The 26,277-nt window shown below is 37.5% G+C and overlaps 1 protein-coding gene and 1 long non-coding RNA gene across 2 annotated transcripts in view; one reads left to right on the forward strand and one right to left on the reverse strand.

The window, feature by feature from the left end:
• The first annotated feature begins 1,941 nt into the window (after window positions 1-1,941).
• The window catches only part of coro (protein coronin), a 36,702-nt gene continuing 12,366 nt past the window's right edge, over window positions 1,942-26,277 (forward strand). Inside the window, exons 1-4 of the mRNA XM_088256411.1 lie at window positions 1,942-2,131; window positions 2,304-2,501; window positions 23,423-23,545; window positions 24,485-24,628. Of these exons, the coding sequence (XP_088112537.1) occupies window positions 2,304-2,501; window positions 23,423-23,545; window positions 24,485-24,628 (465 nt within the window). The 5' untranslated portion in view covers window positions 1,942-2,131. The remainder of the gene's footprint in view (window positions 2,132-2,303; window positions 2,502-23,422; window positions 23,546-24,484; window positions 24,629-26,277) is intronic.
• LOC148311566 (uncharacterized) lies at window positions 1,958-15,516 on the reverse strand. The gene is made up of 3 exons (XR_015837228.1): window positions 15,388-15,516; window positions 14,993-15,081; window positions 1,958-2,090 (listed from the first exon to the last, which is right to left on the reverse strand). It is a non-coding gene; the product is annotated as an uncharacterized LOC148311566 (long non-coding RNA).

The following is a 26,277-nucleotide window of genomic DNA, read 5'->3' on the forward strand; positions in this document are numbered from 1 at the left end:
TTTTTTCTGGTTTTCCAGAGCCAACATTACAAAATTGTTACATTTCAACTTCAACTATGGTCAATAAAAGCAACACTTAGGAACACTAACATTTTTCCCGTTTTTAAACCACATTTTCATATGGTGTACAAAATACTTATCACCGTTGCACGCGGAAGTTTTTTAACACCGTCAGGGAAAGGTTAATGATGCGTATAATGAATGAGATGTTTTCAGCAGGGTACACGAGCAAGTTAATTTTTCAAAGCGATATGTAGGTACCAAATATTTTCATCTCGTTTCTCTTGTTAATATTAAGAAGCACGTGAATGCATGAAGATTGTGATACAATTTTTATACAATGTGTGAAAACTTTGTATTTTAATAAATGTTGATAATGTAATATACACTTTCTTTATTTTCAAACCACCTCCCCTAAAACAGAGCATCAAACCAAATCATTAATCAAATGTGTGTGTTTCTACAAATTGCACCTCCATTTTAAACTAACTTAAAAAACCAAAAAGAAAACCCATGAAGAAAAAAAAAAACCCAGAAGGTTCCCTTTTTTGTTCCAAGGACTTTTGGGAATTTGTTTTGTTTATTTTGTAAGTAAGAAAGAAGCTTATTATTACCTACATCATTAATATACGCATATACATACCTCAAGTTTTAGTAAAATAGTAAAAAAAAGTTTATGAAAATATATATAGTTTATAAGTAACTATGTACGTTTTTTGTTGTTGTTACTTAAAGTTATTTTTGGTTGTTTTGTGACAACCCTTGCCGAAAATTATCTCTTCTCTTATTAAAAATGATTGTGCAAAGTTGGAGAGTTTCACTTGTGAGTTTGGAAATTTATCTTGATTTATTATATTTTATTCTCAAAACATTTTGCGCTAAACCTAATCTAAAATATAAATGTTTCAGTCAGTGATCGGCTGTCCAAACTCAAAACACAGTAAGGGACATTTTTTTTTTACATTACATTTTTATTGCATTTTTGGACTAAGTAGATTCTACTTAGTCCAAAAATGCAAAAAAAAACGTGCTACATAAAAATGTCCCTCACTGTGTTTTAAGTTTGGACAGCCGTGATGGGATTAAAATTTTTCAAGAACCGATTCGCCTCTTAGGGCCCCTCTACCCCTACCCCCCCTCCTATAATATATTTTTTACATTTATTTGTTTTTTTATTCTGTACATAAACAGAACATTCACATAACAACTGAGAATGCTCCGATACATGATCTCAATCGGAATATTGTGTAACAACAAAGGGTTAAGGACCGGTTCGGCGAACTCTAAAAATTTTTTATGGTAGGCAGAGAGAATCGGATGCCACACCACTGTCTTTGAAAACATTCTTCGCCTCTTCCACATTTATGCATCTCCTCATACATATCCGACGATTATTACGACTTCTGACCTGGCCGCTTTCAAGTATTTGACATACTTGATTGTGCCAAGTTTTCCTCGGTTTTCCTCTGTTTCTTTTTCCAACTACATTCGCCTCATAAATTTATTTAACCGTTCTTTCCTCACTCATACTTTCCACATGTCTAAACCATCTCAACACACCTTTCTTAGACGGAGTAATTTTACTTATTATTTTATTGCTTTCACTTAACTATAAATATGGTAAAAACAATTTTGTTTGATAAAATATGGAGTTTTATTTCAAAAGTATTTAAAATTTTAAGAGTAATATATTTCTTATCAAGTGGAAAAAAAATACTAGTGATGAATTCTGGTAACGAATGATTATTTTTAAATAACGGTTACAGTTTCAGCTATCACTCTTTTCCACTTTAGTTTGTATAGAAAAAACAGACGGGGATATTCTCCAAAATGGTTTATAGTCATCTGCTCTGCTGCTGCTTTATGTACATGTTTTCAAACCAGCCGCTGGAGTTAATATTTTTTGGAACATCCAACAGATGTCAGTAAAATGCAGTGTGAAGTGGTGTGCAGGAATCTTGCTGCGCGCATTACCAAATATGGCGTTGGTTGGTTTCTCGGTCCAGCCCGCTTGTTTCTCCATTAACAGTGACTGTTTTCTTATAAATCCGGCCGAAGTGTCGTCGGTTTCCGAATCTGTGATAATTACGCTATAAATGAAACAAAGTAATTCAGTAAAATATAGATAAATGTAAGTATTGGATCCTGTAATTGTTGTCGGGTAAACTGTCATTTTCGATTTGGGTCGGGAGCATTTTTTGAGGTTAGGATACGAAATTCCAAATTTATCTACGTTGGGGTTGTGTGGAATATTATGAAAGTGTTGTTTTTTTTGGTTTTCATTGTTAAATTTTTCGTTTTAGATGTCTTTTCGTGTAGTACGTAGTTCTAAGTTCCGCCACGTCTATGGGCAAGCGCTCAAGCGGGAGCAATGTTATGATAACATTAGAGTTTCCAAAAGTTCTTGGGATTCCACCTTCTGCGCTGTGAACCCCAAGTTCCTGGCCATCATCGTCGAGTCTGCCGGCGGTGGAGCCTTCATCGTCCTACCGCACAATAAGGTGAGCTTTATTTACATTCCTGGTACATTAGTCACCTTTTGCCCAACTGACAGTTATTTTTAAATTGTCCAATTCACTTTTTCTATTACGCTCACTAAATTCGAAAGGATTGACATTTTCCGTTATTCAGCGGATTTTTTGACATTTTGAGATACCTTTTGAATTTTTCGTTACATTTTCTAAATTTCCACGAATCGAACATAAAAAAATGCCGCCCTTTTCGAAAATTACATATTTTAAACGTAATTCTCAATTTTTATGGTATTATTTTAAATGTTCACTCAAACCAACTCATGACAGGTCGTAAGCCCTTTAAATACCCAGACTTATGTCAATATAAATAACTTCTATGTAGACAAACCCCGATTTGTGAACAAAGATTTGGACACACGTAAAGTATTGTGAATTTGAAATTGTGTGTGAAAAATATTTGAATTATAAACAGGCCCGAGGTAAGGCCATCTCCTTCAAGTAATTGAAGATCATGTTTAAACAGTGTCAATCTAACATTGTGCTTTATTATTGGGTGCAGTTAGAGGTAAAAAAAGGCTCTGCATAACTCGTTTATCAACAAGGTACAGCCTCGCAGATAACTATTTATCTAATAAAATATTAAAATTGTTAGTGCTCGCCAGTTTGTTGAATTAAACCTTAAAACTGATAAGTTAAGGCTTATCTTTATTCTAGTTAATTTATCATTCCTCATTATCCATTTAAATTGTAAAATTATATTGGCAATTTTTTTTCGCCGGATAATAATCTGTTATTTTTAGTTCCTTATTAAATTTGCCACTTATTCTTGTCACTATATGGTGTACCGTAGACATGGCCGGACTAAAAAAATTAAATCAAATAACTACTTTTTAATCCTAGACCACGAGACTTGTTTCAATGTACGTTAATACGGGACTATTGTAAAATTTATGACGATAAGAAAAAACTCGCATTTTCACTCAAAAAAATATGAAAGAAAAGATGTAAAATAAGAAACGGTTAAAAATTAAATAAATGTTATAACGTATATAACTAAATTTGGCATTTATTTCTGGCAATATCTATCCATTTTCATTTAACTTTGTGTCTCAATAGATTTTAAGAAATAGGATATTCACCGAGTAAGATTAAAAATATAATAGTTAAGTTTGTTCTTACGTATGTGAACATTTTTTCAATGTAAATATTGATTTTGTATCATCCAAAATGTAAACCATCAAACCGTATTATGAAAACAAAATGTGATGATTGCTACAGTAACAGTTACGTGTGGTGTTGGTAAGCCCGTCTTCCAACCGGGACTACCATATGTCGGTTTTTAAATAAATAAAAATCGGACATCTGGTATCAATATGAATTAGCTTTTTTTCTCGCACCATTCACTTGAATAATTTTTTCTTTCCGATCTATATAGCGTGTGTATGTACATTTTTTGGCTAAATTATCTCAATTTGTAAGAAAAAATACATTAAGAAAGTATGCACATGAAACGAGAAATGAAAAGTATTAATTAATTCTTAACACATTGTTTTCCGCAAGCGCTTGAAAAGCGTCTTTTACATACTGTTGGTAGAGAGCGGGAGACGTTTATAAGCGTTCAATTTGATAACTTTTAGCAGAGCGCGAGAGACGCCAAAAAACTTTGTATAGATCGGAATTGGGTTTGCAGTTACTTGTGATTAGTATACTGAGGGTCGGGCGGCAGACTGAGTATAATTAGGGTCGGAGTTGATGAAAAATCCGCCCGAAAACAATGTGTTAATATGTAACTCTTGATTGCTAATCCATTACTTTATTTTGCATTTGCTTCATATTTTTGTTTCCCTTATGTATGCAAGGAACTCCATATCGAAGAGATCTACTTCTGTATTTATTGTGAACTCTTGCAACTATCGGTTGTTGGTGAAGCGAAGCATACTGGAAGTGACTTTATATGATTGTACAGTCATTTTGTATTGTCTCTTTGAAGGTATATATAATAGGATACAATTAACAGTAGTCAGTGCTAAATGAAGGATAGAGAAGAATAGCAAGAATGGCACTCGAGGTTTCATGTCCTTACTCGTAAAAGCTTGCAAGCTACCGCAACTATGTATGAGAAGAGGGTTCTATACATTACTTACGGCCCATAAATCTTGCTATCAATGGCTCAAACTGCGGGCAATCGTTTCAGTTGATGATAACAATTAAAATGGTATCTCGTAATATAATAATCATGTTATGAATACTTCCTATGTGGAATTATGATTAAGAACTTTATCTGGGTTATGGTTTCCTGTTCTAGTTTGCGTTTCTGTGTTTACACAAGGTTTAACGATTATTAAAATACACTCACCTTATTCACCTCTAGTTTACACAAGCCTTATCTCGTTTCTATCCCATTTTTAATACTTAATTTATAGTATGCTTACTTTTTCTTAGAATGTAAGTGGTAGTACCTATTGAACTCTTCATCCGCAGCTGCAACACTTCTTCTTCTTCTTTTTCCATGTTCGCTCCCTAGGTGGAGCATATGGCCAACACGAGTCGTCTCCAAGTCACTCTGTCATGCGCCATCTCCTTGGCTTCCTCCCAGGTCAGTCCGGCGTCTCGAAGTTCCGCTGAGTATAGTCGGTGAATGGTCGTCAGCGGCCTTCCGGGGCGCCGGAATCCTCGGGGTTGGAAGAAGAGACGTGAGGGGTTGATGCCCTCAGGTGGCATTCTAAGGACATGTCCCAACCATGTCCACCTTCTTCTCTTCAGGACTTCCAGTATGAGGGGCTGTTGAGTTCTTCTCCTCACATCGTCATTCCTGACGAAGTCATACCACTTTATACCCAGTATTCGCCTCAGGCATCTATTTTCAAAACTTGCTAGTTTCTTGCTTTGAGCTTTGGTGAGGTGCCACGACTCACATCCGTACAGCAACACTGTTAGGATGCAGGCGTTAAAGAGACGACACTTGGTTTTTGTCGAGTAAAGCAGTGAGTCCCAGACATTGCGCATTTTATTGAATATAGCTCCTGCCATTCCGAGCCGTACATTCAGTTCCTTCTGGACACTACCATCCTCCACCATGAGTGTTCCAAGGTATCTGAAGGTGTCGACTCGAACGAGCGCTCGTCCCTCACAAGTAAGATGTTGATCTCGGTCCGGACAGGCTGAGTTGCACATGACATTGGTCTTTTTGGCGTTCACTCTTAGGCCTAACCGAGCGGAGTTTATTTGGAGGGAGTCAATTATATCTTGCAGGGCTCCGATCGATGTATCTATTAGAACTGCATCGTCCGCATATTCTAAATCGCATAATTTCTGAGCAGGACTCACTGCAATTCCTCGATCCGGTGGAATTGACATTCGTAGGATGAAGTCAAACATGATGATGAAGAGAAATGGGGCTAGTACACAGCCTTGCTTCACCCCAGTAGAGACCTCAAATGGTTCACTGCACACATCATCTATTCTAACGCAGCATTCGCTGTTAGTGTGAAGCGCCCTGATAATGGCCACAATTTTGACAGGAACTCCATATGCTTCTATGATATTCCAAAGAGAAGACCTATGCGGGCTGTCGAAAGCTTTTTCGTAGTCTACAAAACAGCAGGCAAGGGCGCAGTTCCATTCGTTACTTTGCTGTAACAGGCATCGTAAGTTATGTATATGGTCAGCGCACGCCCTGCCTGGTAGAAAGCCCGCTTGGTTCTCTCTGAGGACTCGCATTATTGGTTTTTGGATTCTTGCCAAAATTATTTGTGCCAGAATTTTTCCAGGAACGCTTAAAAGAGTAATGCCACTGTAGTTATCACACAACAGCGGATCACCCTTTTTGTGGAGGGCTATAACTTCCCCGTTTACCCAATCCTTCGGGCACCTTTCCTCTTCCCATATCTTTGAAAGTAGGTGATACAGGGGGTCGAGGAGAGCGTCCATGCCACTCTTGACGTATTCCGCATGTATTTCGTCGACACCAGGCGCTTTTCCGTTTTTCAGCTTTTTAATAGCTGATATAATTTCAGTATGCGTTGGAGTGCTTTGCGAAATATCGTGTGCTCGCGGAATGTTCAGTTAAAACAACTGTGCTGCAACACAGTCTGTGACATCTTCGATAATGCACAACCCCCATTTGGCTCACAGTTTGTGCGGCACCCGGTTTCTTATATTAATAATAAATTTGTACACATACAATACATACAATAATAATAATAATAATAATAAAAATAAATTTGTACACATACAACACATACAATAATAATAATAAATCTATTCTATTCTCTCTGCCTACCCCTGCGGAGAAGCGGCGTGATGGTTAGTAAGTAAGTTAGTTAGTTATATAGCTCCATTTTCGTAAAATACTACCTCAAGGGAACCTTTAGTACAGGCTGCTGTAATTAAATACCTTTGCACTTGGTCTCTGCATATCACGCATAACATGAGCACTTGTATTGAGAGTTACGCAGTTAAAATATTTGTTTCAAAGTGATTACATATTACATTAAATATGCAATCTCCTTTATTGTAACTCATCCTATAAATGCAGTGTTATCTTGATCATTAAGTACATAAAAAAGGTAATCAGCCCTGTGCCAGACCAGACCAGGGTGATCAAATAAATATTTTTTTTAAATCACTTTTTATTTTATTTGTATTTATTTTGACCCCCATGGTGATCAAACCTGGGATCTCCACTAGAGTAGCCAAAAATGCTAACCATTACACCATAAAGGCGGATCAAATACTCAGTATATAACATACAAAACAACTTTGTTCTAAAATTACAATAATAATATATAGCGATTTAGTATAAGCACCCTTGAGGTCAGGTATATCTTGAGTCGAAATAATCGGCGGATATGTATGAGGAGATGCACGAATGTGGAAAAGGCGAAGAATATTTGCAAAGGCAGAGTGGTGTGGCATTCTATTCTCTTTGCCTACCCCTGCACGGAAGGGGCGTGATGGTTAGTTACTTCGTTAACCCTTGAGGTAATATTTTATAAAAATGGCTCTTTATAAATTATACAAAATCATTATTATCATTGATTATTATTAGTGATTTTATTACAAGTCAAGTTATAAAATGGAATATTACAAAGTGGTTCAAATATTGATCGTAAATACTAAATTCTTAAATTTAGTATTTTATTACAATTAAAATAGACCATTTTTACTAAGATTATTCATCGGGTAAATCTTGAAGTAAATTAATAATTACGTAAAAGTGTTTACTTACAACTCTTGGAAATGTAAAGTGAATAATATTGATAGGCATGTTGGAAAATATTTGATAAACTCCTTGGCTGTTGTATCCGTAATACAATGCACTGTATGTGCAGACTGAGAACAATGTTCTTCGGGACATTGGAATCCTTTCTTACTTTATTGTTTGTCTGTCTCCTCTGAGCCCGCATAATTAATTATTTTACTCATCGATAATTTGGAATTTGCATACAATGGGTGACAGACAGACAGGTTGTTACCATCAATGATTCAATATTAAGAAATATTCTTCTTCTTCGACCCCTATTCGTATCCAGGTGATGCGTAGGGTACTGCATCAAGTCGATCAGGCGACAACTCTATGAAGTGACCATCACTCTAGTACGAATGCTTTGCCAACAAAAAGGTGATCAATATTGCACTCCGAATTCTTCGAAGTAGGAGTGGAATATATTTGATGGAATACACATGAAGGAAGTAAAGGAGCTCAAGGTTAAGGACATTACTTCTATATGGGAAAGGAAATAAAAGAGGAATAGTAGGTAAAAAAGGGAAAATAACTGCGATGGCACTTGAGGTTGTATACCTGTACTCGTATAAGTATATCGCCCACTCCTTTCAAGAACGTCATAAATAAAAAAACTTGATTTTTCAGGAGAACGTTTTTAAAGTTCAATAATATAATACAATGTATTAAAAATAAATATCAAGCCACTTGTTGAACTTTTTATTGTACAACAGATCTTTTTAGGTAAAACCTGAAGGTTTTTTCTCTATTTGAAAAATATTTAGTATACTTAAAAATATAATTGAACAATACCTTTTCTTCAAAATGCAAAAAACACTTTCTGCCCTGTAGCGGGTAAATATTAAGTTTAAAATATGTCACTGTTGCTGGGATATAGTATATTTTCTGGGCATTCCGAAAACATGCACAACTGAAAATTGACGATTTTTGATTTATGACGTTCTTGAAAGGAGTGAGCGATATGTTAATCTTCTTATCTTCATCAGCATCCATTGGTGCATAAGCAACTGCATTGCATTGACACAGTGTTGATTGTTAATTACACTAGGGCTAGGTGATCAGTTCTGCGCTTTAGGTACCAGTCCAGTGTGATATTGAAGCAATGATAGAGAAAAAAATTGTCTACATTTATTTTGACACCCCTGGGATTAAACCTCGGACCTCCAGTTGTACACTGCTAATTTGTAAGAATCCCTTAAAAAATGATATATGATAATGCATAAAGTTATTGCTTAAATCAGCCAGTGACACCCCTGTAAATGCCCAGACTTTTGCATACCCTTCTCAAAAAACTTCCTCGACTCTGTTGAGATATCTATCAAATTATGTTTCCATTTTAATTCTGATTTGACACAAATAACGAATGGTGTGAACATTTCTATGGCTTTGTTCCTTCATACATATATGATTTTTATCAAATTTAAAAATACCAAAATGCTTTCATTTCCACCGTATGAGAAAGTTGCAGTATTTAAAAAAATAAATAAATAAGAAATAAGGATTAACCTAAATCACAGTAAATGTTTAAAGCTTCCCAGAAATTTTGGCAGCAACTCTGTTTTCTATATGTCACACAGAATATCAAATTCATCCGTCTGTTACTGTATCTCTTGACATACAATTATTTTGTAAAATAGGTCAATTCGTAAGCACAGTGAATGTCTGACTAGACATCGGATAGCAATCTCATTTTATACAGGCTGTTTTTTTACTATCTGTAGAAAAGGGCAAAATTTTTAGAATATACATAGCGTGTTTTTGATATTTTAAGCCAGTAGAATGACATATTGTCATTTAATAATGGGTAGTTATCTAAAAAAAAGTTAAATTAAGACATTTCGGATGGGTGTTTATTACGCCTGCGGACCGCTGGCAACGGGATTTGATCATTGCGTTCATATAGTTTAGACCTTAACATAGAGATTGGTACATAATACTCATGTAAAAACATTTAATTATTTCTTCTATTCTGAATTTGAAATGAGGCTGGCGCAGGAGGTAAAAATACCCTTCCCTTAAGTATTAATTGACCGAACGGGTAGAAATACCTCTCCCGTCCTTAGTGTGTTAACATAAATTTTTGCCCAAATGTCAAACTAACATTCTCAAGCAGTTAAAAGCATAGAAAAGCACACAAAATGTTGAGTTATTCGAAATTTATTCATGTCGTTTACAACATTTTGAGTGTGTCCAAATACTTGTTCACAAAATCTGGATTATCTCCAATTACAGAAGTCATTTTCATATTATTTTTTGACATCTCATCAAAGATGAAGAAGAATATGGAATATTAGATATATTATATTATAATTTCATTAATTGATTTGGCAGTCACTTTTTGGTAAAATCTATCCATTTTTAATTAATGTTTTACTTATTAAATACCACTATTTCTTAAAATCTACTGTGACACGTGTTTCGATGCATTCCGCATCATTTTCGAACACCGTATTTGAAAATGATGCGGTGTTTGAAAATGATTCAGAATGCATCGAAACACGTGTCACAGTAGATTTTAAGAAATAGTGGTATTTACTAAGTAAAACATTAATTAAAAATAATATTATAATATTGAATAGTGTGGTTGTCAATAATGAGTAGAATTGGTGAATGTTACACATGTGTAAAGTGATCACTTAAACCAGCCTATGATGGTCGTCAGTCCCGTAAATGCCCAGACTTCCATATTCTTCTTCATCTTTGATGAGATGTCAAAAAATAATATGCATGTCATCATTAGAGATTTTGCCAAGGGTAATAAACCTGGGTTGTGTTCACATTGATATTCAGTAGATGGAAACAGAGCGATGGTAATTTACTAGCTGAATTAATTATACAATATTAGAGTGTGTCCAAATTTTTATTCACAAATTGTGGATTTGCTTCGCTTAGGAATTATATATACCAAGATTTTTATTGATATCTCAAACATAGAAGAAAAAAATATAAGGAAGTCTGGGCATATTATGAATGCTTCTGCTAATAAAAACTTTTTCTGTAGTGTTGTCTTCTTCCAGACTTCTCTTAAATTTTTAACTTCTTACCTTCTTTTAAGTGATTAATAAAAATTTACTAATTTCAATCATAGATTTTACTGAGGAAGTAGCATATGAAAGATATTGAAGCATAAATATTACTTCCGAAATTAAAGTAGTGTTGTCGACCATGGGGAAAATAATAAGTATTGCAGTGTATAAAGTAGTCACCTAAACCAGCCAATGACAGGCGGCAAGCCTTGTAAATGTCCAGATTTCCATTCTTCTCCATCTATGTTTAAGATATCAATAAAAAAATCTAGATACATTATAATTCGAACAGTATGAGAATAGGATGGATACGGGTGGTGAATATTGGCCAAAACCATTTTTTTATTGACTGATTTACGTAAAATTGAAATTTAGGGGCTTTCTGAATTCATGTATATATGGTTTAATACAGCATAGTACTCCTTTATCACCGTGTTTGTTTTATCAGCACTTTAAATTTAAAATATCTTACAAAATGAATGAGTCAGAGTTGATTATCAGAGTTTTTTTTAAATAAATAATAATAATAATAAAAACCCTTATCCGCACACCAATGATGCATAGGGCACTGCGTCATATAAACGCAGTGTTATCTTGATCGTTTACACATGAAGGAAAGGTGATCAGCCCTCCGCTTCAGGTACCAGTCCAGGGTAATAATATTTAATAAATATTACAGTGAAAAAATCACTTATATTTATTTTACCCCCCTTGGGAATCGAACCCGGAACCTCCAGAACGGTAGCCGAGCGTGCTGACCATTACACTACGGAGGCGGACAAAAGTTTTTTTTAAATATTATATATTAATCACTGATTAAATCACACTTTTTGCCTTTCCTATTATAAAGTACCTTGTAAATTGTATTGCTAATATTTTTGCATTTTGAATCAATAAGTCTTTGATGTGCAGGCAAGATAAGGAATGTGGAATAGTCCCATTTTGGAAAATATCCATCAATGGACCAGAAGTTATTCGAATCATTTATTTTTAAAACTTCCCAATACGTTCACAATATATTCTGAAAGCTTACCCAAATCAACCATAGATACTGCTACAAACTCATATATGAAGCGATGTGTGAATTATATCAATACCAATATATTTCCCAAAATCTCGCACAATTTTGTTGTTTTGATACTTATTGAAACGTCTTACTGTATTATATGGTAAGCAAGATGTTACCAAAATAATATTAAACACATTAATTAAACACTGAAGTTCCTTATTGCGATAACGAAGTAGACAGATACTTGGAATAAATAATTGCTAGTATTGTCTCACCGTGGATGGGTTCGCACTCATGTCTATAAATACTTGGCAGATAAGATGGTTAGATGAATGACATTGTGTCTATAATATTGTGAGTCAGAGCTCATTATGTCTGCTTGTTTTGAGTTGATTGTGTGACAAACACCTTGATCTTGAACCCACACAATTGTGCCGTTGGAATTGATATGCATCGCTCTATCGCTGATTTGATATTCCGAATGAGGGACCCGTTGCCAATGTCATTAGTTTGTTGCAAAGACAACTGTAACCTATTGATTTATGGCATTGTAATTAAATTATGAGCATTTTCCGGCTCATTTTATTTACAATGAAATATTTAAAGTTGTATGAAGATTTATTAGAATATATTGAATAGCTGGTTGTAAGTAATTATTGAAGTACTCTTTCTACAGATGTGCTGACTCTTAGTTGGGTCATCTAGCCGACTACCAATTGATCAGCCGTTTTTTAAGCCCCTAGTCAATGCCAATCTATTTGACAGTGTTTTTTACATGAATAAGTTTTAAAAAAACTGCTCTTGTATAAATATTTACCACTAACTAATCCAAAATATTTATGTGAAAATAATCAAAACAAATTACGCCTTCACTTTTTCTCAATTTTCAGGACAGGCTTTGCTTGTAATTGACTATTTCAGAGTGCAAAACTATATTTTTCCATGTAATCAAGTAAAAAAAAAGGTAAATAAATAGCTATTTAACTTAAGGCAACTATCAAACGGACGTTTTTTGAAATTAACGAAAGTATAAGGTATGTGCAATTATACAGTTTTTCAAATTTCTATATATTATCATTGAAAATTTCACTGACCGGAACAAATTTGATTATGTTGTATATAATAAAATAAGAACTATGAACTATGTATTTTTTCCACATTGACTTAGATTGATTCAATTCTTGTTTGTTGATCATTTTGGACTAGAGAAAATAGTAATTTTATACCGATGATGGTAGAATACAGAAGGTGAGGACCCACTTAATCTGTTTGTATGAATTTTCCCTTACAATCATTGGTCAATCTTTTAAAAGGATCACAGTATAGGTCCATATAGACATACATACTTATAATTAAAATGTAACCTTGTTTTACAATTTATGTATTAATTTTAAATCAAACACAGATTTTTTGAGTCTTCTGAGAACTTAGTAGACTCAAAAAATCTGTGTTTGATTTAAAATTAATACATAAATTAAAATGGAGTTCTACAAATTAAACGCCAAATCAATAAATAAATTGTTTTACAATCACTATAAATATTTTATTATAACTGAATTATAATGTCTACCGGTTTTGAAGCTAACCGTTTCTTAGTCTTGATAAAGAAGCGGTTAGCTTGGAAACCGGTAGACATTATAATTAAGTTAAAATAAAATATTTATAGTGATTTTAAAACAAAGTTACATTTTGATTATAAAATGGAAAATCACAAAGTTAGTGCTTCAAATATAAATTATACAAACATACTTATTTGCTTTCCAGACTTAAAATAAAAAGTGAAATCCACTATAAAAGTAACAAATTGTTATTTTTATATTGAAAAGAAAACAATGATTTTGGCTGTCATTCAGAAATGTCAGGTGGAGTGGTTAGCATTTAATTTGAAAAAATCTCTTTCTTGTTTGAAAAGATGTTGCCAACTTTTAATCACCTTATTGAATATTAACAATTGTTATCCTTTAAATTTATCAAAGGTACAAATACAACTTTGTAGACATATTAACTTAATTATCTCATCTTTTTCTAAGCTTAAATGGGTAATTTATAATCTTTCTAAGTTAAGTTAAGGTAAGTTCTAAAGAAAATGAGCGTAATAAGAATGTCCTAATTGCTCAACTAATATTGGAATGCTGTTATACGATTAACTAACGAAAATAATTAAATATCTTATAAAAATGAACTAGAGTAGATAATCTCATTTTTACGAGATTTTTCACTATAATATTGATATTTTTTTTATTATTTTATAACATTTTTAATTTTTTTTTATTTATTTATCAAATGAGCACATTATGCGACATATGAATCGTATCATGTATATTTATAGGTTTCAAAATTTTAGTAGTGTGGTTGTCAACCATTGGTTGGGTTGGGTTGGGTGTTACACGTTTATAAAGTAATCACTTAAACTATCCTATGACAGGTCGATAGCCCTGTAAATTCCCATAATTCCATATTCTTATTCGTCTATGTTAAGATGTCAAGATGTTGATTTGATATCACCTTGGACTGGTACCCGAGCGAAGGACTCATCACTTCGCGTTCATGTAATTAACAGCCAATATAACATTGCGTTGATGTGATGCAGTGCCCTACGCATCATTGGGTGTGGATAAGGGTTAAAAGAAGAAGAAAAAGGTCCACATTAAAAAATAAGAAAAACAAAATAAAATAAATCCATGGACTTTATTATTGTTTATTTTCCTCATCATTTTTCTATGAAGAGGAATGTAATTAATGATCTAGAAAGCACTGCATCGATGCAATGCACCAATGGGTAAGAAAAAACTGTTATTACTTTGCATTTTTGGATTCGGAGAAGGAACCGTCGACTTTATCTTGCCGAAATTTCTAACACCTCACCTGACTCAGCGGGTTTCCGTTCGGATCTCATTCCGAGATTAATCACAGCCGATAGTTGTGAAGCCATTTCTGCGGAAATATTCCCTCCCACGCCAATCTATTCTCAGACACTCTCTTACTCAGTTTTGAGTAGGGCTGAGCTATTTCTGTTCATAATAAATAGGCCACAGGTGTCGGAAACCATTCTAACTCGACGAGGCAAACCATGCACTCAAAGGAATAACATTTATAATTATCTGTCTTAAGTTTTTCCTCTCGGATTAATAATGTCGACTTAAAAATAACTTAGATTTATGTCATAGCTAACGCTTTTATGGATTTGACAGCTGTAACCATATTTGCCAAATCAGTGCCTCCTATATGATGTACAAACCTTGGTTTAAATCTGGCAACATCTTATCAGCTGTTATTGGTGGACCTCAATTAATCTTATGTCACTTCTAACATTGACGATGCTAATTTCTGCAAAGACATTAAATACAACATTTTAATTATATTTTTTTAAATATATAAAATAAATCCTCAGACCTTAGTTGAGTTTTAAACAAATTAAAATGATGTTCCTGGATAGCTTATTTCTATGTGAAGAATATGTAAAAATAAACAAAAATTTAAATAAAAAGTATTAGTTAGTAAGACCTCGTTAAAATTTTTGATGGCTGAAATGTCAGAAGTCTTTAGAATTATATGAAACAAAATTAGATTAAAAATGTATTTTTTCTTTACCCTATTGTACAAAACAGATTTACAATGATCTTTTTACTTAACTGTTATTTTTAGACTTCTTTGACTGTCATTGTGATGTAATTTTTTTGTATGGCTATGCTTGTATTTGACATTTTCAAAAGTAAAATGATATTTAAATATCGGCCAAGAATCCAAGAAATGTAAATAAATATCAATTCAATAAAAGCCAATGTTAAACTGTCATTGTTTAAATAAGGAAAACCATAGAGAATATATATAAATAATATAGTTTTTCAAGCTTCTACCTATATTTGTTGGATATTTCACTAAACAGAACAAATTGGGCTAAATTTGTAATTTTTTATGTATATGGATCCTGAGTGCTGGCAATTTACTAGGAAAAATTAAGTTTTTTGATGGATAAGGGAAATTATGCTTTTGTAACAAGGTAACAGGTTTCGTTTTTTTATCTACTATTTCTGTTATCTGTAAACTATCTCTGGTAAAAAAAAAAACTTCCATTATGTGTTAAACAAAAGAAGCAGATCTTTATTGAGATTATATTATATCCTTATTTTGTAATGCCCTTACTTGCCTTGTGATAGCGTAAAACTAGGGGGGCAGTTTATAAAATATTTATTCCGATGTTTCTGGCAACCCTATTTATAATAAATTGTTTCAATCTATTTCAAGATGGATGCACGCTACTGTTAATCATCAATGTGAAATGGCTAGAGTTTTCTAGAAATATAAGCACATGTGTTTCACGAATACATAATACGTTAAATTTCTATTTGCAACACTGCTAACTTCTAGGCCTAGACAAAAATAGCTAATTGTTTCGCAGGTTTTGCACCCCAAATTCAACCATTAAATAATATTTAACCTGTTGTAAATCATATTCAACCTATTGTAAATCATATTCAACATTTTGCAAATCATATTTAACCTTTAACAAACCAAAATTGAACCTTTTTGAGATTTAATATTTGGTACCCAATGTCATTTTTGAATCGGTAAACGAATTTATATATTTTTTTATGCCACTGTTAAACTTATAATTTCAAGAAAGCAAAATACAAACTGACTTATATTTCAAATGTATACATATATTGCGGATCTTTTGCATAGGAAATGAATTTCCGTATGCACTTTGATTATTATTATCACTTTTGATAATATCATATATGCATATCAGTTTTAACAAATGATTAAGAAAATGTGTCACATGTGTACGAGACGTCTTCCGTCCGCACAAGACTGTATAAATTCCGGTCTCCTCTGCGGCGCAAGAAGGGGCAAGTCCCGGCGGTTTGGCGGTGGCGTAAATACCGCTTGATGACGCGATGGCCGCAACCGCTGTACCCAGTTGTAAGCTGGGTACAAAGCGCTGCACCGACAAGTCAACCTCTATAGCCCTGAAAAGGGCTTTCCGAAACAGGTCCGTGAATCGGTGCAAAGAAGCGAAGCGGTTCAGGCTGGCGGCGCGGCGAGGTTTCGGAGATCGGGAGCGGAGGAGTAATAACAAGTTTCGGTGTTAGAACTGAACTGCTTTATTGTCGCGAAATGCGCCCTCTATATACCCGGCCGTGATCGCGTACCGCCCGACAGTGGGAAAGTACAGCCAATCAGCGGCCGGGGGAAAGAGACAGCCATATTTCTGTCTCTCTCTAAGAGGCACCGGACGGGCTACATTTCTATACCGTACCGGTGCCTTTACAACAATGAATTATATTTTTAACTATTAACTATTTTCCTAAAAGTAACTTAACCTAGCCTAGAGCTTAATTCTCCTCGGTATGGGCAAAGACCACCCCCGAAAGCGACACATTATAGTCTTTATTGAGGGGGCAGTACATTGCGTACACATACCGAGGTCCCTAAGCTAATTAAATATACACAAAATCCCTTCTTCGGGCCGCAGTGTGGCGGGCAGCCGTCTCGCCCGCCGCGCGCCCAGAGTTCCTTTTCTGGGCCGCCGCACGGGGTACGCGATGACGTCGCTTACACTCCCCACCATCCCTACGTGGGATCCTTTGCTGCGACGACATCTTCTTCTTCGGTCCATCTCCACCTTGGGTCGTTTCGTGTCAGTGGGGGGGTCATCTAAGCTCCATTTGATGCCCTTTGAGGTGGCTGCATCTTGAAGGCGGTTATCATCGGCCCGGCTGCACTTTGCAGCATCTATCTTCGTTTTCGTCGATTCGACATGGGTTCTATTACCCGAGCACAGATTGGCCGGATGGCCTCTGCGAGTTGCCATCTTTCTTAGCGTCGGGATCACGAGGTCAGTGTTCAGCAAGGGTCCCAATTTGTCATGAACGCCTCTCGTCGTCATACCGGTTAAAAACGATCCATATCGCTTCTCCCGGCGCCTTCCGAACATCTCCGTAGCGCGCATCTGATCCCGGGACATCAGCTCCAGCGGGAGAGTTCCCATCGCGTCTACAGTACAGTCAGTCTTCAACGGCTTTTCCAGATTTTGTTCTGGCGAGGTGGTGAAGATCATGTCCCCGGCCTCCTGCGCACTTCCTTCGTGCGCGGCATTGCCCAGGGTGATGACGGAAGAGACGTGCTCCTCTCGCCCGAGTGATTCTGCATTATGAGTGGCTTTCGCTTGCTTTCCCAGATGTTCTTCTGGGGGGGTGGTGAAGGCTAAGTTCCCGGCTTCCTGCGCACTTTCTCTATGCACAGCGTCGCCCAGGGTGGTGATAAACTTTCCCCGTATCTCTGCTTCTGCAACGTCGATGGCCTCTACCGGCTTTTGTAGATTCTTTTCTGGCAAGGCGGTGGAGATCACGTTCCTGGCTTGCCGCACACTTCCTTCGTACACAGCTTCCCTCAGGGTGGTGATGGGAGCAGCCTGCTCCCCCCGTCGTTGTTCGTCAGTAGCGTGGCTGATCTTCTCTCGCTCTTCCAGATTCTCTTCTGGTAAGATGGTGAAGGACAGGTTCCTGGCCTCCTGTACACTCTCTTCGTGCACAGCATCGACCAGTGTGGTAATAGGAGCGATCTGCTTCCCTTGGTTCCGTGCTCCCGCAACGCAGATGGCCTTCACCCGCTTTTCCAGATTCTCTTCTGGCGAGGTGGTGAAGATCACGTCCCTGTCTTGATGCGCACATTCATCTTGCACAACTTTCTTCAGGGCGGTGATGGGAGCAGCCTGCTCCCCCCGTCGTTGTTCGTCAGAAGTACAAACGACTTTCACCCGCTCTTCCAGCTTTTCGTCTGGCAAGGCGGTGAATATCGGCTGCCTGGTTTTCCGCGCACTTCCTCCGTGCACAGTTTCGCCCAGGGTGGTGACGGAGACGATGTACTCCCCCCGTCTACGTGCGTCTCTCGTCACTATGAGAGAGGCGTTATCTTGCCCAATCAGCAACTGTGGTTGTACACTCTTGATACTACCACCAGTGAACATGGGTTGGCGCGGCAGGCTCAGCTGTGTCAGAGTGCTGGCTCGCATGGGGTAGGCGTCCCTACTGCTGCCGGACACTTCTAGTTCGATGCGTCGCGATGTATCATCAACTGTGCTCATGCCACCGGCTCCTTGAATCTGGATCCCGTGAACTCGTCCTGGAGCGCCGATCGCGTCGGCGACTGCGGCGTCGAGGAGGGTCACGGCCGATCCCTCGTCCAGTAGCGCGTAAATATCTTTATGGCCTTCGGGCCCACGCACACGTACTGGTATTACTTTGAGTAACACCGAGTGTCGTGTTGACTCGTAGACAGTAGCAACTGTCCTATTTCGTTCCCCGTTATCGGAACGGTTCCATTCTGTTTGACGCGACGTTTTACTCGCGGCGCTAGCCTCAGCTCTCCCGTTTGCGTACACGGGTGCGTTGCGGTATGTGTCGTCACAGTCCGATCTCGACGGCTCGATCTCGGCCGAACGTGTCTCGCTGAAACCGGCACGACGCGACTCATGGAGTGACTCGTGGTGGGTCGTTCGGCATCCATTGATCCCACATACACGACTTCTGTCACACTGCGGCGCGCGATGGGTGTTTCTTAGGCACGAGAAACACAAATTCTTCTCTTTCACTATTTGCCAGCGTTCGCTGACCCTCATGTCCTTGTAGTCCGGGCACGACTGTAGCCTATGCGACCGGGCGCAAAGGTCACACTTCTTGTCGACCGACGATCGCGGTGCCGGCGGCGGCGCTGTTGTCGCAACGTTGACGTGGTGGTCGCGGGTCTTCCGGTTGTTCCCTCGGACATTGCTCACTGTTTCGGCACCTCCGGAACGTGACGCTGACTCGGCAATCTCCTCGAGCCAGCGGGCGAACTCTCCGACTGCAGCTCTGTCATCGGTGCATCGGCGATGGTTCCACCAGATCACCTTCATACACAGGGGCAGCTTGTTAACTAGTTGGCTCAGTAGTTGTGGGGTCGCCAAGTAGCTCGCTCCGTAGCTTTCTATGGTGGTAACCACATTATTGATGGCACTGGCCATCTCTAGCAGCGATTCCGCCGATCCACTTCCATCGAGGCACTGGAGTCTCTCGACACGAGCGAGCATGGCTGCAACGATGGTCTCTGGCTGCCCAAAACGTCGCTCCAGCTTCTTGAAAATCTCGGGAACGTTTTTCGGGTCTAGAAGTAGGGCGGAGACTTCTACCTCCGCTCGTCCTCGGAGTGATAAGTTGAGGCGCAGCAGGTTTTCGGAGTCGGACAAGCGGCACACTCTCGTTGACTGCAGATACTGCGCTCGAAAGGCTGGCCATTCCAGCGGCTCTCCGGAGAATGTCGGTAGGTGCTTAGCGTTTGACTGGCGGGCGATGAGGGCGGCCGCGGTCCCGTCGTCTTCCATCACGGCCGGGCGGGGGCTCCCGGTGACGGAGTTCTTGATGGCAGCAGCCATCTCAGCAAGCGCGCTGGCCATCTGCGCCATGGGGTCGGCGGAGTTGTTGACCCACCTCTGTGTGAGTTCAGCACTCCCCAGTTCCGTGGGGGGGATGGCAGCCGGTTCTGGGACGGCATCTGTGCGCTGCGGGCTCTTCGGAGCCGTCTGGCGCCGTAGTCTGGCGCGGAGTTCTCGGTTCTTCGCTCTCAGGTCTCTGACCGTGTCTACGGATTGTCCGGCCGCGGATTCGTCGGAGTCGGAGAAGTCAGGTTCCGAATCGGGCGTGGGCTTCGCGGACCTCCCAGAGCGTAGCGAATGCGTCATCTTCGTCGGGGCTGGCGTCACAGAAGAAGATCCGGCTCGAAGGACCACTTTGTACGAGACGTCTTCCGTCCGCACAAGACTGTATAAATTCCGGTCTCCTCTGCGGCGCAAGAAGGGGCAAGTCCCGGCGGTTTGGCGGTGGCGTAAATACCGCTTGATGACGCGATGGCCGCAACCGCTGTACCCAGTTGTAAGCTGGGTACAAAGCGCTGCACCGACAAGTCAACCTCTATAGCCCTGAAAAGGGCTTTCCGAAACAGGTCCGTGAATCGGTGCAAAGAAGCGAAGCGGTTCAGGCTGGCGGCGCGGCGAGGTTTCGGAGATCGGGAGCGGAGGAGTAATAACAAGTTTCGGTGTTAGAACTGAACTGCTTTATTGTCGCGAAATGCGCCCTCTATATACCCGGCCGTGATCGCGTACCGCCCGACAGTGGGAAAGTACAGCCAATCAGCGGCCGGGGGAAAGAGACAGCCATATTTCTGTCTCTCTCTAAGAGGCACCGGACGGGCTACATTTCTATACCGTACCGGTGCCTTTACAACAATGAATTATATTTTTAACTATTAACTATTTTCCTAAAAGTAACTTAACCTAGCCTAGAGCTTAATTCTCCTCGGTATGGGCAAAGACCACCCCCGAAAGCGACACATTATAGTCTTTATTGAGGGGGCAGTACATTGCGTACACATACCGAGGTCCCTAAGCTAATTAAATATACACAAAATCCCTTCTTCGGGCCGCAGTGTGGCGGGCAGCCGTCTCGCCCGCCGCGCGCCCAGAGTTCCTTTTCTGGGCCGCCGCACGGGGTACGCGGCTGCCCGCCACACTGCGGCCCGAAGAAGGGATTTTGTGTATATTTAATTAGCTTAGGGACCTCGGTATGTGTACGCAATGTACTGCCCCCTCAATAAAGACTATAATGTGTCGCTTTCGGGGGTGGTCTTTGCCCATACCGAGGAGAATTAAGCTCTAGGCTAGGTTAAGTTACTTTTAGGAAAATAGTTAATAGTTAAAAATATAATTCATTGTTGTAAAGGCACCGGTACGGTATAGAAATGTAGCCCGTCCGGTGCCTCTTAGAGAGAGACAGAAATATGGCTGTCTCTTTCCCCCGGCCGCTGATTGGCTGTACTTTCCCACTGTCGGGCGGTACGCGATCACGGCCGGGTATATAGAGGGCGCATTTCGCGACCGCCAAACCGCCGGGACTTGCCCCTTCTTGCGCCACAGAGGAGACCAGAAACTATACAGTCTTGTGCGGACGGAAGACGTCTCGTACAAAGTGGTCCTTCGAGCCGGATCTCTGAAACCTCGCCGCGCCGCCAGCCTGAACCGCTTCGCCTCTTTGCACCGATTCACGGACCTGTTTCGGAAAGCCCTTTTCAGGGCTATAGAGGTTGACTTGTCGGTGCAGCGCTTTGTACCCAGCTTACAACTGGGTACAGCGGTTGCGTCCAGAAAGTAACGCGTCATCATTATGTACTCGATAAGTTTGCTCAATGAGTTATTTTATTTAAAAAATGAGTTATATTTTTTACTCATACATAAGGCAATTCAATAGATATGGTGTCAACTCTATCACTAATTATATATGTAGTCCAAGTGATCAGTTTTTTAGTCTAGATTCTCAAATATAGAAGTGGAATCTCAATTTTACAATTAATTGTGATAGATAATTCATACTAAAAACCTAATACAGTATCGATTTCATCTCTAGCAGTACTTTTACTTTATTTTATTTAGGTTTTTGATCACTAAATGCTTATTGGTGTATGAATTTGGTCGGGTATTGGACATTTATTAGTTTGATTTATTTATTTTAAAATTTGACATAAAAACACTTAAGCTGGATAGAAATATAAAGGGAGAAAATGTAAGGAATACAAGTTACAATAGTATATGTATATGAGTACCCTCATAAAAGGTCAATATAAGGGTGTTTGTTGCAAATTACATTTTTCCTGACATTCACAAAAAAGTTTAAAAACATTCTGAAAACAATATTTTTTTTTAAAGTCACTTTATTTTTTTACTTCATTTATAAGTTATTTACAGGTGACTTCAAAGTCCGTTTGTTATTTTTTGATGTGACATCGTTTTTAATTCATTCAAATATGTCATTGGTGCTTTAGCACATATTTTTCAATTTTGTTGTATAGATAATAAACAAATTTAATTCTAATACTCTCATGTCCATTGAGTAATATAAATTATCAAAATAGAATAACTTCTAGCTTTTGAATTCTGTAAAAATACATACAAAAATATAAAATGTGAAAACATTGAATGTAGGTGTGAAATGTCTTTCCCACATGTTTTTCTCTCTCATGAGTGTATTATATTTCAGTAATAACAATATAATTGCCATTATAAAACTCAAATGATCTATCTCAAATCACAGGTTAAGATATCATATAACATTGAATAATATGTCAAATTTGATCATGTGTATAATAGGGTCAAGATCTACAACCTTTTAAATATGATTATTTTATGTGTATTTTTACAAGTCTACTGATGTCACTAATGTATATTATAAATATGTAAAAATACCATATTCTGATGTCAAATTATGATTACATGTCTTTTGTATATTGTCTATTGTCACAATATGTAGAGCGTTGTTTGACCAGACAATAAAGAAATAAAAATATCTGCAATTTAGGCTTCTAATTTGGATTTCAATCTTATATATCCCAGGTTCAATTTGTAATAAATAAAAAAATCAGATATTGAAAAATTCATGTGTTGCCAGAAAAAAAGGTTAAATATGCCTATGTAATAAGTTCTTGTTTCCATAGATAAGTTGTTTTTCAGTACTTACCTATTTCCATAGTTTTTTGCTGGAAGAAAGAAAGGAGTGGATTATAGTTTCATCTATGGAATTTTAAATTGTTTCCTTTTTAGTACCAACATACATAATTTAGTTTTTTTCTCATTTTATTTCAGGTTGGGCGGATATCCCCCGATCACCCTTTGGTGGGTGGACACAAGGGTCCCGTACTTGATATAGCGTGGTGTCCGCACAATGATAATGTCATTGCCTCCGGCTCGGAAGACTGCGTAGTTAAAGTAAGTTGTTTAACTGTGCCATCAATTAAATAATAATAAATTTAAAAAACAGAAATGGGTTCTTACAATAATTTTTTTGACTGTTAACATGGTAATATGTCAATTACTACTCTTGTATTATTGATGTAAAGTGATTTTTTATAAAGGCATTTCTTTAAAGGGTTTTTTTTTCTTACAAATACTATCTATAACAATATTGTAAATAGGCTATTTTCTCTCAGTAAGATAGTAATAACAATAATAATAATTTGGATAATTTGTTTAGAGCCATTTTCATAAAATACTACTCCAAGGGAGCTTATAAAGACAATAAAGACAGTAGTAGTCAGATTTGATATACAATACATACAAAAGGATTTTTAACATTTACTTTATGTTTATGAAAATCCGACATATCAACAATAAGCAATTTCATTCATCATTATGTCCGTTTCTATAGTGTAATAGTCAGCACGCCTGGCTACCCTACTGGAGGTCCCAGGTTCAATTCCCAGGAGGGGTCAAATAAATATAAGTGATTTTTTCACTCTAATATTTATTCAATATTACCCTGGACTGATACCTGAAGCAGAAGGCTGATCACCTTTCCTTCAAATGTTAATTATTAAGATAACACTGCATTTATATGATGCAGTACCCTATGCACCATTAGGTTCGGATGAGGGTTTGAAGAAGATGTTACATCATTATCATTTTCGTTTGCGGAATTCGCTTAACATAGTAAAGCATTTCATTTAGTTCGCTACATATTGCATCATTACACATATGCATTTAAAACATCCATATTTGTGTCCGTTACAACAACATTTAAAATTGAAGAAAAAAAACGGTATTTTTGTATTGAAAGCTGTCCCACTGCATTCCCAGATCTGAAACAGAAGCATCTAGGCTTCCTGACAGACCTTCGCTTGAGATTGATTTCTGTGTGTCGATTTTCAGGTATGGCAGATTCCAGACGGGGGTCTGTCGAGGACGCTCACGGAGCCGGTGGTGGACCTGGTGTTCCACCAGCGCCGAGTGGGCCTCGTGCTGTGGCACCCCACCGCGCAGAACGTCCTCCTGACTGCCGGCTCCGATAATCAGGTAACAGGAGTGCCAGAACGGTGGCACAACTCTTAGCAATGGCGCTCCACTTGAATGTGTATTCAAAATTATACAAACCCCGCTACAACGTTGACATAGGTACCCCTATATCTCAAAGGAATTTTATTTTTAACGGGTTAATGTTTTGAATTGTATTTTTACATTTTAACTAGCGGAAATGACTGTAATGAGTCATTTAAAATTTAAATAAATTTTAAAAGATTAGCTTCCCTTTAACGTCCCCACCAATAACGGGGTGCCTATCTCAGTATTATAAGAGGGTTTTACTGTATATGATTACTACGTTTACTTCCAATATCATCACACATACTAAGATGAATTAAAATAAGGATTTATATAATGGATGTTTTTAGTTTTAAAAAAATAATTCAATGTTTTTTTGCTAATGTTTTATGCACATTTAAAATTAATAAAACAAACTTAGTTTTTAACCATTTTTATTTTTTGTAATATTTTTAATTTAAGTTTTACGTGGTAAAACATCACATCACGGCGTTTAAAAATTATGCGGAATGCATCAAAACACTTGTCACAATGGATTTTAAGAAGTAGTGGTGTTTACCATGTAAAAATTAGATTAAAAATGGAAAGATACCGAAAGATGCCACAAAGTGACTGACGAATCAATTAATGAAATTTGTTAATATTATTCCAACCGGGTTTGACAAACACCTTTCCTTCTTCAGGGATGGATATGTACGTATCTTAGGTAGCAAAAATGAAATTGGTTAAAAACAAAGCTTGTGTTTTTTTTAATTGTATAAAGTTTTAAAAAATGTATTAAATATAAAAGAAAAACAGATTGATGCCATATTGTCGGCTTAATCTGTTCAACAGTCTTAAGTGTCCGACTCCATTTTCCAAAGAAGCTTCAAAGCATGATTAGGTAGGTGTATTTCCACTCTTTTAGAAAGGAAGTCACTTAGAGATTATTATTTGCCTCTTTTTTCTTTTGAATTGTTAGTTACAATTAATTTTCTTTCAATTAATTATAAAATTACAATTTTCTTACAATTTATTGCACATTTTTGTTTTCAATGCGTGTACATAAGATTCTGCTTATGTATGTACATACATACATACTCAGATTTGTAGATAACTCAAATTGTATATTGTGACCGACAAAAAAATGTAAATACTGTTGTATTATAACTGTCAATTTATTACGAAACACAGGTCTTGCCATATAAAGTCACCTAAATATCAAGGTAAGTCTATATAGTCAAAATATCCCCATTCAGGTAAAAGTGATTGCACTGTGGTGACTCTTATCAATCAATAATACAAAAACTCAAACAAAATTCTATATTAACACGCTTAGGATGGGAAAGGTATTTCTACCCGTTGGGTCGATTGATGCTTAAGGACGGGAAGGGTATTTTTACCTTCTGCGCCGGCCTCATTTCAAAGTCAGAAAAGATGGAATTATTAAATGTTTTTATATGATTATTATGTATCAATCTCTTTGTTAAGGTCTAAAGTATATGTACACAACTATCAAATCCCGTCGTCAGCGGTCCGCTGGTGTAAAAAATACCCGTTGGAAATGTGTTAATAACCTGCAAAACCTCTACTTTAGAGGCTTGTCTGCATGCAGGATAGTAGAGATAGGGAAAGTAAATATGAAA

The sequence above is a fragment of the Brachycentrus maculatus genome, unplaced genomic scaffold, assembly GCF_059751285.1.
Source record: "Brachycentrus maculatus isolate JH-2025_06_01 unplaced genomic scaffold, ASM5975128v1 h1tg000061l, whole genome shotgun sequence".
In the NCBI taxonomy this organism is placed as follows: Eukaryota; Metazoa; Arthropoda; class Insecta; order Trichoptera; family Brachycentridae; genus Brachycentrus; species Brachycentrus maculatus.